The following is an 11,867-nucleotide window of genomic DNA, read 5'->3' as shown; positions in this document are numbered from 1 at the left end:
CTTTTGCACAGTACTGTACACTGCTCTTTCTGCTAGCTTGTCCCCATCTATTTTTTACATTGTTTTAAATATTAGCTAATGTATTTATAGCTAATAGCATCTCCTCCACTCTTGCTCTTTGCTACCCACGTATTGGCTTGAGTTTGGATCTGTGATTATTATTTACTTCATTTAGTCTCCAATTTAATACTCCTTGCCATCTTCCATATTTTCCATGGATATGAAATCAGAAACAAAATGAATAATTTTTGAAGAAAAAAAACTTATCAAACCTGCTGTCTTCCATTGCTTTTCCAGTCCTTTGTGATCTATACTTTCCATAGCATTATTTGTAGCCTTTGCTGTTTCTGAAACATATATGAAGTATTTTATTGAAAAAAACAATCTGATCATTGTAATTAAACAAAACAAGGTAATATATTTGAAGCTTGTTGAAACTGCAAAGCTGCAAGCTTAGACTATTAGCTGACGTAAATAAAGATATAGGCATGTTTCTAAAATCACTGGACTGGCTTTTTTATTCAATATTTTTCTCCAAACATTACACAGAATCTTTAAATGATACAGTTATATACATACACATCAGTGTATTTCTTTATCTAAAAAGTTGAGGGCCACTGGACAATGCAGCTGTGCGTTTCAAGACAGGATTGCATTTCTGATGTTTGTGTACTGAAGAAATTCACATACGGGGTTAATAAGTCACTGGTAATTGAACATGTATTGGAGACTAGAGTGCCAACAGTGTTTGCTTTACAAGCTAGTTTGGAGAGAGTGGACTGTGCGGGAACCGCTGGGTCAGTGGCACAATGACGACCGAGGAGATGAACACATGGAGAGCAGCAGTATCTTCCTTACTGGGAAGCAGTGCACGTGACCGAACCAGCTAAATACACCACTAATGGCAAACAGCACCTTTCAGTGTGTACCCAGAGACTCAATATCTGTTTTTTAGACTGGAATCATACATGTAATAAGATTTTGGATTTGTGAGAAATAAACCGACATACTGCAGAGTGGTTTGAGAAACACTGATAGACATGCTGCTTTTCAACCAGTTTCCAAAGCTCTAATCTCTGTGTATGCAGGCCAACAGTATACAATGCTAGGTTTCAGAGTCACAAGATGCACCTTGCAAAAACTGAACAATCATTTTCATTACAGATCTTTGGTAAATACCAGCTATATGATGCCGTCTGAGGAGCTCACATATTTAGAAACAAAGCAGCTTGAAGGAAACTCGTCAGAAAATGTTGTGGTTGTTTTTGTACCCACTGATGGAACACAAAAGCAGGCAAAGGGACAACGGAAATTGTAATTTTTCAGTTTTAGCCGGTAATGTGAAGGAGTATATCCAGGCCTGGACTGGGCTGGTCTAAGTGATCTCTTCCCATCCGAACTAAACCACACACTTTATGCGTACAACTAGCTGAAGTTTTTTAGGGAGAGGGATCCCTTAGGCTAAGCATGAACAACAGCATGTCCGAGCGCTGGAAGGAACGAGGTGGCTGGGATGGTTCGGATCCGATGAGAGGTCATCAGTGTCACAGACAGATTAGATGGGTCTCTACATCATCCCCAACTGCATTAGCGTGTTGGCATATGCCATGGGCTTGACATTCGGATGAGGCTGTAAAAGGAGATGAGAATTAGATTCCAATTTAAGAAGATTTTTAAAACTCTTAAGACACTACTAGCTAAACTTTTAGCAGTTAATAGTAGTTTAATGTTTTCGGCTTTATTCCACTTGGTTAGGATAATATATGACTCCACTGCTCATCTCAGGGTGTTATGATTTCTAATGCATCATTTTCACAAATTGTCAGATTACTTATAAATTAGGAATAGGGAAAAAAATGGCCTAAACATGAGGGAGAAGTTCATCTCAGTAGTCCAGCAGATGTCACTGTAACACTGTGCATTAAGCTAACCACATATTCAAAATTTGTATAGTGATGATCTTCATTAAAATATCCACTTAAGTGATATAATATCAATGTTGTTTCTAGGTTTCTTATCTTTAAAATTTTTGTTAATGAGAATGAAGTACTTTTAAGTTTTTGTTACACTTCAACCACTTTTCCATTAGCGCAATTCAATCCCTGTTTCATGTAGAAACATCTGAGATATCGCTTCTTTTAATTAAGGACCTGAAAGTGATGTACCTTACTGACTAAACCTCAACATGCACTTTATGTATTACGGGTAAATTTTTAATCTTTTAGGAGACACTGCCTGCACTGTTTTATTTATTAAATAACTATTTATTTCTATATCATCATCATTATTATTATTATATTATATTGATTTTATTAAACTCAAGATAACAGGACACTAACCACAGCTGTGAACTGGTGAAATTCTGGTTTGAGGTCTGATCCCCTGAGGTGGATATATGCTCCTTTGTTTCCCATCTGATCACTGAGGGAAAAAAAAGGAGAATACAACAGTTAAAATGTGCCACTTTTTTAACAGTCAACACTTAAGTTAGGTAACTTGATTACTTACCAGTAGTTGGGTGCTGAGAACACGGTGATGCACTTCCCTGAGTGAGTGACCTCGTACCCCTCAGCTTTGACCTCATGACTACGCACAATGAAATCCAGCTTGTTCTGCTCCAGGAAGCGCTCCGTCACATCGGGCCCAAACTGGCAACTCACCCCTCGCTTACTGATCGACCGGCCATTCTGTGTAAGAGGGAGAGAGAGACACAAACTATAAAGCAGGTACTGCCACAAATTGCATCCAGATCTGTAGGAAGCACTGAATTATGCTTCAGTATAAACCTGTGGGTGAGAACTCACCTGTGGCTGTGGATCTGACCAGAGGAGGTCACACATAGGACCTGTGAACGCATGGGGAAAAGTGTTAAATTATACTTGTCATCCCTTTTAAAGGTTATTTCTTATAGCAATTTAAACTGATAATGACTTAAGAGTCTAGCCCCACCTGAGTCTGGAGGCTGTCTATTCCTGTCAATCTTCCTTAAGTCTTCCAATGTGACACCATCTTCACTGAACAGCCCACCGTGCATAACCTGACATGGAGAATTTAATTAGAACTGTGAGTACAGCAATAAAAACACATGAAACATTGTGCAAGAAAAGTGATGAATACAAAAAAATAGTAATCAGTAAGTTATCTTAACAACACATACTATTTCAGAAGCATAACTGAGGTGACAGAAATTACATACATTAGCATACTCCTATATACTTTATATCTCATCATTTTGAATTAACTTCCACTTAAATGACAACCATAAGAATTAAATCCATACATATTCACACCTTAAGCACAAATAAATTACTCGCCAGTGTCACCTTTTAGTTCACATTCTCAAAGCTTACCAGTACTTTATTGTTGATACACTGTGCAAGAGGAAGCCACTGGAAGACCTCGCTGAAAAGCTGAAACATCTGGGCTGTGTACTTGGCTTTGACCTCCCCTTCAAATCCATACATCTGGTTCATGTTGTCCGTCTCATGGTTACCTGCAGATTTAAAAGTGGTTACTGCGGATTACACAGGACACTTAAATATTTTAATCAGTCATTACTATGGAGGATCAATTATCCAGCAAATGACTTCTGGGTATCGCTCTTTAGAAGAGTTGTTTGCGATTACCTTCTGCAGAATTTAAACTTTCACCACTAGGTGACAGCATTTCATCCCCTATTTAACAACTTCTGCCATTCACCACATTGCTGCTATGAACTAGAATTTACTCCCAGTTTCTTGTGTGGTTAAATAAATGTTGCACTGACATGTTGCACCATCTAATGGTACAAATTTGTGTGGTTAGTGGTCTGTATTCCATTAAAGTAAAACATGAACCTTTCTTGTTTAGTTGACTATTCTTCAAAACAATATTTTTACAATACATAGACTATTTGAACATAATGCCATAGCAGTTGTTGTTTGATATTCTATCAATATGTTCAGTTAATCATGAAAGGTGTTAAATTACTGATAAATTATAGGACTTTGCAGTAGATGCCTTTAAACCCAATGCCAACAGAGATATGTAGTTATCATGATGTACAATATCGCACGTTACAGCAGCCTGAGATCCATGCACAACACTCTTGAGCGCTCTCACCTCTAAGCAAGTGGAAGTTGTTGGGGTAGAGCAGCTTGAAGCCAAAAAGGGTAAGAATGACCTCAACAGAGAAAGAGCCACGATCCACAAAGTCACCATTGAACAGCTGAATGCTGTGGTTAAGCATTATGACGCACAAGTTCTGGACAAGTTTGTGGCATCTGACTGTTACAATTTTAGACACAGAAAAGTACTCCAGTGAACACAAATTTAAAACCAATGTGTGTGAGCGTCAGCAAAAACAAAGGATACATAAGGGTTGGTGTCAGAAGGTAAGCCGTTCAACTTGAAGATGTTGAGGAGATCGTAGTATTGGCCATGAGTGTCCCCACAAATAGTTATTTTTTCTGTCTGTGACAAAGAGAAACAGAACATCTTTAACAAAGAATGGAGAACTTTAAAAAATGGCCATGTACAATCATCTACTACCTGTACTCCCATTATGGGTTTTGTTAGTGTTAGCACTTAGAAAATATGACCTCGCTCTAATTTTGTACTCATTACTTGTGAACTAAAAAACTTCACTTCATTCTTGAGTATATGAAGAAAAATCCTCACCTCTTTTAACGTGATTTCAACAAGACTTGGCAGTTTTGACAGAACATCTTTAACTTGCACCAAAATCTGGGAAAAAAAGAAATACATACATACATACCAGTTTAATTTGAAGCATACACATATTTCCATTTCCTTGTCTTACTCTACTATATGTCATATAAATAACTATGGTTACCTGATAAGCACACTTTCTGTGCAGTTTCTTCTGATCTTTGAACCAATCCATCATCTCTTTCATGAACTTCAATGTTACCTTCCCGTCTTCAAGTTTTGGGCCTGTATAGTCATCCTCAATCGCTGCACAGTCAAGATTAATATGGTTCACATCACATCTTTCACCTTATTACCTTCTGAATTAAATATTATTATATGACACTAATGTATATTCCTCAAATAAGAAAGCAAACATACTCATGTTTTCAATGTCCAAAGAGTCAACAACAGATTTCTTTGTCTCGTCGCTGGCAATGGCTCTCTCAAAAGCCTTCTGTTTCACAATCTTGTTACATTCTTGATACTTCATCCTTGCATCCTTGTCATTCGGTCGAACCCTCACTACCTATTATCAGGACAGAGACATGAAATAAACACCCTGGTTAACCTTTAACTGGCATTAAAGCATACATAGGGACAAGGACTTTGTATAGATGCAAAGCTGAGAATATAAATAGAAACAGAAACATAAAGGATCAAATCTCTCAATTAACATACGTAAAATGAACAATGGTTTTAGTCACATGATGTTCTGTCCCATATCTCTTAAGAGTTATACACATTTAAATCTAGCCCCAACCCTTCTTTGCTTACAGAAGCGTTGAATATGCTTTTTGAAATATCATGGTTAGTGGTCTGGTTTGTGCAATAAACTAGAGACTAAGACAGAACTTCAGAGATCCCTAAGGTCTATCGTTATATTTAAATTATATTGCTTATTATGAGGAAGGCACAAACCCCATTAACTGTGGTATGAGAGCCTTCAAACTGGATCTAATTGGCATCATGACAGGATTACAGGATAATCCCCACTTTGTGCTGTTAAGGCAACACAAAGAGCCTAACTGGTGGTGACAGAGCAACAGATGGAAGTGGAGAGCTCTGTACTTTGTTCTATTCAAGGTTAGACTGGATGGCAAGTGTACATGATGTGTCTTCTAATAATAAAAAATGCTATTGCTTCTTACCGTTTCGTAGTCTTTTAGTGCAGCTTTAAATTTGCCCAGTGCCATGTTGGAGGTGGCACGGCGGTAATATCCCTTAATGTAGTTTTTGTCTACTTCCAGGGCCTTTGTGGCATCCGCCAGGGCATAACCATAGCACTCTGTGCGTAGGTATGCCAGGCTTCGGTTGCTGTAGTATATGGCATTGGATGGATTGAGTTCCAAGGCTTCTGAGTAGTACTTGATTGCATTTTCATAGTCTTTTTCTGAATAAGGAAAAGAAAAAACAAAGTTGGAGTTTAACTGGACCTTGATCATACACTCAAACATAACGTAATGAGTTACCCACTAGTGAAAGAAATTGTAAAAACTACAATGGTGTGTGTTTAGCAGTGTATATCACTGCCATGATACATGGTTTTCTTAATCATAGGACTGTTGAATTATAGCAAAAATAAATTGTTGATCATTTTGGTCAATCACGATTATTTAACATAACTATTTATACACACAGACACACACACAAACATAATATATACACATACATATTTAATGGGTTTATTTTGAAGGGCATAAACTATATGCAGACCAGTCACCAAACATATTAAGAATTTTTTTTTTTTAAATTCAGCATTGTTTATGAAGAAATCATATCCCCACCTTTACAAACAGACAACAAACTAAAGCAGGTTTTACAAGTTTTGCAATATATACAACTAAGAAAATAAAACTGCCAAAACGTACTAGTTCTAGACCATATTTGCTTTCTAATGTGTGCCATATATTTCTTTTGTTTATATATATCCCTCTTGATTGTATATATTTCTCCTGTTGGCTATTTATTCCTGCTATCTACCATTTATATTTCATTCCAGCACAGTTGGTGTGGAGCACCCACAATTTCATTGTACATGTAAAATGACAATTCTATTCTAGAATCTGACACCAGGAAAAAATGTGTCTTATATTAGGAAAGTAATGGGACTGCAACCCCGGGGAGTGCATGTCTAACATGGTTATATGAATTATAAAGCAGAAAAATACCACCCCGTCCCTCACATAACAGTCTTTTCTTTGCACCTACCGGTACTCTGACTCATCAGTATCAACCCCGCAGAAGTTTCCCAATTAACCAGCGACAGACAGACCTGTCGTGGGCGTGAAAAATACATCCTGGACAATGTACTTAATACAAAATGTGAATGACGGCTGATAACCTCATATGCATGTTTCACAGATCATCACTGTGTCCAAGCTGGATTTTATATGCTTTGATTTACTAAGGAATCTACCTAAATGAACTAGAAACCCTAGCGCCGGTTGCTTAACAGACACTTTCATTATCTATGTGTTTTGAATGGGGGCGCAACGTGACTACCACGTTTCAATGCTAATCGTACGATATTAAAAGCGCCTCTTCAGTGACTTGAAATCTAATTGCATTTCAGATAAACGAATAAGAGTTGAGTTACATTGAAGATTTCGTAACTGCTGCCATGAGTTTAGGGAGCTCTGCCTCGCTGCTCTTCCTGTTCAAGCAGCCGCCGGCTAACAGAAAATTCTAGTTCTATGTGAACCTCACCTTAAACTACAATATTAACCCGCTGCGGCGGCTAAATGGAAACAAATCAGTGACTGTTAAACACAGCGCATGGTCATAAACCTTATAACTTCGAGACATTGGATAAATAGGGAAGTTGGTGGTGTAATATACACGACACGAGTGACGGCATGGGTTAACGTCGGTGCTGTCGCTGCTGAGTGTAGTGGCTACTAGCTAGCTGCTGTTACCCATCAGTGCCGCGGATCCCAATGAATGGGGTTTACCATTAGCATGCTCTCTGAGCAACACTAGCTTAGTATTTGCGACCGGCTTTGCTTGAGGTGTACTGCAACACAATCACGCCGCTGCTAACCAATGGTCACAGTGTCAAATTATAAAAAAAATACTGAAAAAACACACTGACTTGACAGGTTTTAGAAATTACCTTTAAAGTACTTATTCGCCTTCTCCTTGAGTAGCTCGGCATCGTTACCTCCCTCCGCCATCTTCTTCTCACTGCCGTTTTCCGATATGTGCGCCATTGGGATGGACTGTCGTAAAGGTCGCAAAGTTAGGTGTAGTTTTTACCATTTGTCATATTGAAAGTAAATTTACGGGGTGATCATACGTGCGACATTACGAAACTACAACATGTAACCCTTGCACACTGTTCGGGTCAAAGTTAATAACATTGATGTTATACCCAATTTCAGATCCACCAATGTGGGTTAAATTATTTCTGGAATAAATAATTCTGGATTTATTATGAGTTACATGTGTATTTCTATGGGATAGTGGTGACAAGTGGTAGAGCTTGACACTGTCATGAGCGATATCTGTGTTCTCATCACATTTGCCCAGGTTTCTGCAGGGACAGACACCATCTGGTTTGACTGATCGTGGAAGAATTTCTAAACAGTAAAATACTAAAACAGCATAGCCGTTATCATATATGGTGCACCCAAGGAACCGAGCTGAGAGGGTGCCAGGAGATCTGAAACAGGTTAGCATAGTGGTGGAGTGGTTAGTGCTGTCCTTAGTTAAGAAGGCTTCTGGTTCAAATCCTGGCAGGGGGCTCGTTGTGTGTAGTTTGCATGTTTGACTCACTCTAAAGTACCTGTAGTGATTTCCTCTTAGTACTCTGTCTTTCTGCCAGGGTCCGAAGACATGCATGTTATAAGTGCATTATAAATATGTAAGTGCTATATATATTTGTGCTTTGCAAATGAAAGCAAAAATACCCACAATTTAAAAGATCCCAATAACAACCAAATTAGATTCCAATTATTCTGATTTATCTGAAATTAATATAATTTAGAGTCAGCTGAGATTCCAATAAAAATCAAAAGAGGAACTTGTGGGGTTATAAGATTAGTTACCTGAGCAGTGATTTCAGTGAGTGTGGAAAACACATGCAAATCCCATACACACATGGTTTCCTACCACTGCTTTAGACTAGTTTGCAATAAGCACGTTTTGTGCTTTGAGTGCCTAAAAAAGTAAATGCATTTCTTTGTTACATTAATATTTTGCTAGTTGGGTTTTTTGTGTTTTTCAGTGTCCACTAATAACTTCCTTTGGTGTCCTATCAGTAAATAGTGAAAGTATGGTTTTGTAATTGAGGTTCACATCTGTGATAAAAAATAAATAAATAAAAAGCCCCTCTAGTGTTTGTTCTCCCTTCTACAGTATTTAAAGTAGGATTTGGTAGCTGGGGAAACTGTGAGAGAATAGTCACCTGGAAATAAGTCGCATAGTGAATTGTTTTGTCAATTCAAGGAGATTTTTATATGTGTGCAGGCTGTGATCAGCTGTCTTGTGCTGCTACTCCAGTATTCCCTTAAAAAATAATGAGATAATCAGATGTTACATAAGCTGTCACAGATTCTTTTCATCCTTTAGACACTTTAAAGCTAATGTGACAGGTAGAATTCCCCTGAGTGAATGTAATCAGTATCATCACCTTCTATTTAAATTGGTTTGCTACCCTCAGTGTAACCTAAATTTCACCATGAACTTTAGGCAAGCAAAATTTGGCTTCAATTTGTTTTCCAAAATGTTGTGCAAAAGCAAAATTTCCGCAGTAATGTATAGATTCAATATCCAATAACTGATTTAAAAAACAAAACAAACAACAACTCTAAAATAAATGAGGATTTTATGCTTTAAGTTTCCCCTTTAAAAGATCTACTTCCTGGACAATCCTTACCTTTGAAAATAACCCTTTCTCACTCTCCCTTCCTCTCTTTCTTACATATTTCTCAATTTCTGAGTTTCACATATTAAAGTTAATTCTGCATCTGTATTTAACTCAGCTGAGACACATTATGTAACAAACTGCACATAAACTGTGTGTTTGCTGATATTGGTTCAGCTCTTCATTTGACTTGCAAATCTAATTTCAATGTCAAATTGTATCCACGTTTGAGTTATTTTAGGTTATCAGCCAGCAGGGGTCAGTAAATACATTCACTGATATAGACATAAAACCGGTTTGTTTTGTAGGCAGCCTTAAGCCTCGCGTGAGGTTAACCATTGAAATTTTAAGATGATGAGTAATTTGTTTCAAAAGAATAATTAGTGAAAGACTGACTTAATGATTCATATGTGGGACAATTTGCCGTGGTCTGTCTGGATTAACTGCTTTAAATACCCTGTCTTTAAATATGCACCTGACTGAGCTACAGAAAATTCCCCATTTAATAAATTGTTGGCTCAATAACAAAAAAGTACAGCCTCTGGCACAGTTACTTTGTTTATGTTACATATGCCTCCAGGCTATGTGGGGTTTACATTTCTCTCTGTCACTGTTGTATGCACGCAACAAGACACACTAATGAGGGGACAAGGCACAGGTGCATAGCTCCACAATGTTTTCACTCACACATGACATCTGATGCACCTCAGTCTCATATAATTGGCTTGTAAAATGTCACATGAACCTAAATTTAAATAGAAACACCTTTCCTTTTCTAGTAGCAATGTACATAGTCACATATGTCTTGTGTACCAGAACATCAGCCCTTTCAGATATAGCTTTGCAGTTTGGTGTATTTGGGTTTTAACTGGTTAGGGTTAGAAGTTCAACTGAACTTGACATGGTGAAGAAAAGCATATGACACAGAGTATACAACCCAGTCCAGTCTGTTGCAGTGACTCACAAGCGACATCCCACCATGAAGAATAAGAGGCCAAGTACTTGGGTGACTCACTGTCCGTGACCTCTACCATACACTTACTAACCTCAGTGTGAGTTCACTTTCTCTTAGAAGATTACCAATGACTCGCCCGCCTTTCTGAGCCATGGCGTGTCTGTGATGGTTTTACTAGTAGCGCTTCAGGGATGGAAAAAAAAATATATAAAAAAAAAAAACACGTCAAGATTGACTGAGCATGAGCTGACGTTATAGCGTCAGCCACACATGAGAGTAAACGCAGACAGTGAGTGGGAGAGACAGTGTGGGAGGGAGAGAGGTAGAGAAAGTCTGGCTTGGTGGGAGGAGGGAAGAGGGAAATTGCTGTCCTCTCGGGTGCACGATGCATGGGCGTTTTGGTGGGGGGGGGGTCCTGAGAAAGTTAAAACAAACACAAACGGAGGAGCACAGAGATATACGAGCAACCAGAGACAGACACTGATGAAGGTCAGTGGGAATGTGAGTGACATTCCAGCTCCACAAGCCAATAAATGATGAGGTCTCAGAGTGCTTGGAGTATATTGTTACATAGGCTTGTTCCAGACCTTCTTAGTATTTATTGTTTTGTAGCGCATAGTAGTAGCGATTGTGTGATTGTGCCCTACCCCCCAACTCTTTTACTATATCCCTTTAACCATCTTATCAGACCTGGCGAGTATTATGTATAAGTTGAGACAACAACAGTTTCTTCTGCTCTACTCTGTGAAAATAATTCACTAATGAGCGCTTGACTTCAGGGAGTCTGTGGGGGGTCACGTTTATTTGAACCACATGTTTTTCTAGTAGGCAGGGCACAGGACTTAAAGCCAAATTGAAGATAAGTTGTGATAAAAAAAACCCCATGAGCTTCAGTTACCATCCTAGTTCTCATTTCCGTCATGGTTAGTTTAGACATTGGCTTTGACTGTAACCTGCTGCTTTTTTCTGACAGTGTGAGTCATAAATTGCAGGGATTGCCCACATTGTACAGCAGCATTACAAAGTCTCCTGTTGATTGGTGTAGCCATCAGCTAGTGTGTCAACCAACATCCCCAAATGACAAATTGCATGTTCACTTGTGCCTCAGGAAAAGTGTTGGAAATTTTATGTAAATGGAAAAGAAACGTGATGCATACCTGCTTAAAAAACACTGCTGCTTTACCTTTCCACATTAAAATCCTCTTCTGTTTTTCTCCTGTGTTTCTTGGACTTGTAACCACAGTGGTTAGGGTGGAGACTGAAGGAGGGTATAGAAATCGTTAGTGTTTATATTCTGTTGAGCGTCTGTTTGCATTTCTTGCAGTGCTCTTCTAAGTATAAAATACAAATTTTACC

At 38.4% G+C, this 11,867-nt stretch overlaps 1 protein-coding gene across 1 annotated transcript; it reads right to left on the bottom strand.

Moving 5' to 3' along the window:
* Positions 1–491: 491 nt before the first annotated feature.
* Positions 492–7,910, bottom strand: ppp5c (protein phosphatase 5, catalytic subunit). Its single transcript, XM_004569570.1, has 13 exons — positions 7,805–7,910; positions 5,841–6,082; positions 5,071–5,218; positions 4,835–4,956; positions 4,660–4,725; positions 4,354–4,452; positions 4,102–4,207; positions 3,351–3,493; positions 2,950–3,037; positions 2,805–2,845; positions 2,509–2,687; positions 2,340–2,421; positions 492–1,630 (listed from the first exon to the last, which is right to left on the bottom strand). The coding sequence occupies exons 1-13, from the start codon at positions 7,899–7,901 to the stop codon at positions 1,568–1,570; spliced, it is 1,476 nt and encodes a 491-aa protein (XP_004569627.1). The 5' UTR covers positions 7,902–7,910; the 3' UTR covers positions 492–1,567.
* Positions 7,911–11,867: the final 3,957 nt, after the last annotated feature.

The sequence above is a fragment of the Maylandia zebra genome, linkage group LG14 (genome assembly GCF_041146795.1).
Source record: "Maylandia zebra isolate NMK-2024a linkage group LG14, Mzebra_GT3a, whole genome shotgun sequence".
In the NCBI taxonomy this organism is placed as follows: Eukaryota; Metazoa; Chordata; class Actinopteri; order Cichliformes; family Cichlidae; genus Maylandia; species Maylandia zebra.
This window is presented reverse-complemented; position numbering and strand designations above follow the sequence as displayed.

Excerpts from the sequence above, each read along its gene's own strand:
- ppp5c (XM_004569570.1), bottom strand. The coding sequence starts at position 7,901 with ATGGCGCACATATCGGAAAACGGCAGTGAGAAGAAGATGGCGGAGGGA. Across the intron at positions 5,219-5,840 it reads CACTAAAAGACTACGAAACG|GTAGTGAGGGTTCGACCGAA; the intron begins GTAAGAAGCAAT and ends TCCTGATAATAG. Across the intron at positions 4,208-4,353 it reads CTTCTGACACCAACCCTTAT|CTGTTCAATGGTGACTTTGT; the intron begins GTATCCTTTGTT and ends CACAGCATTCAG.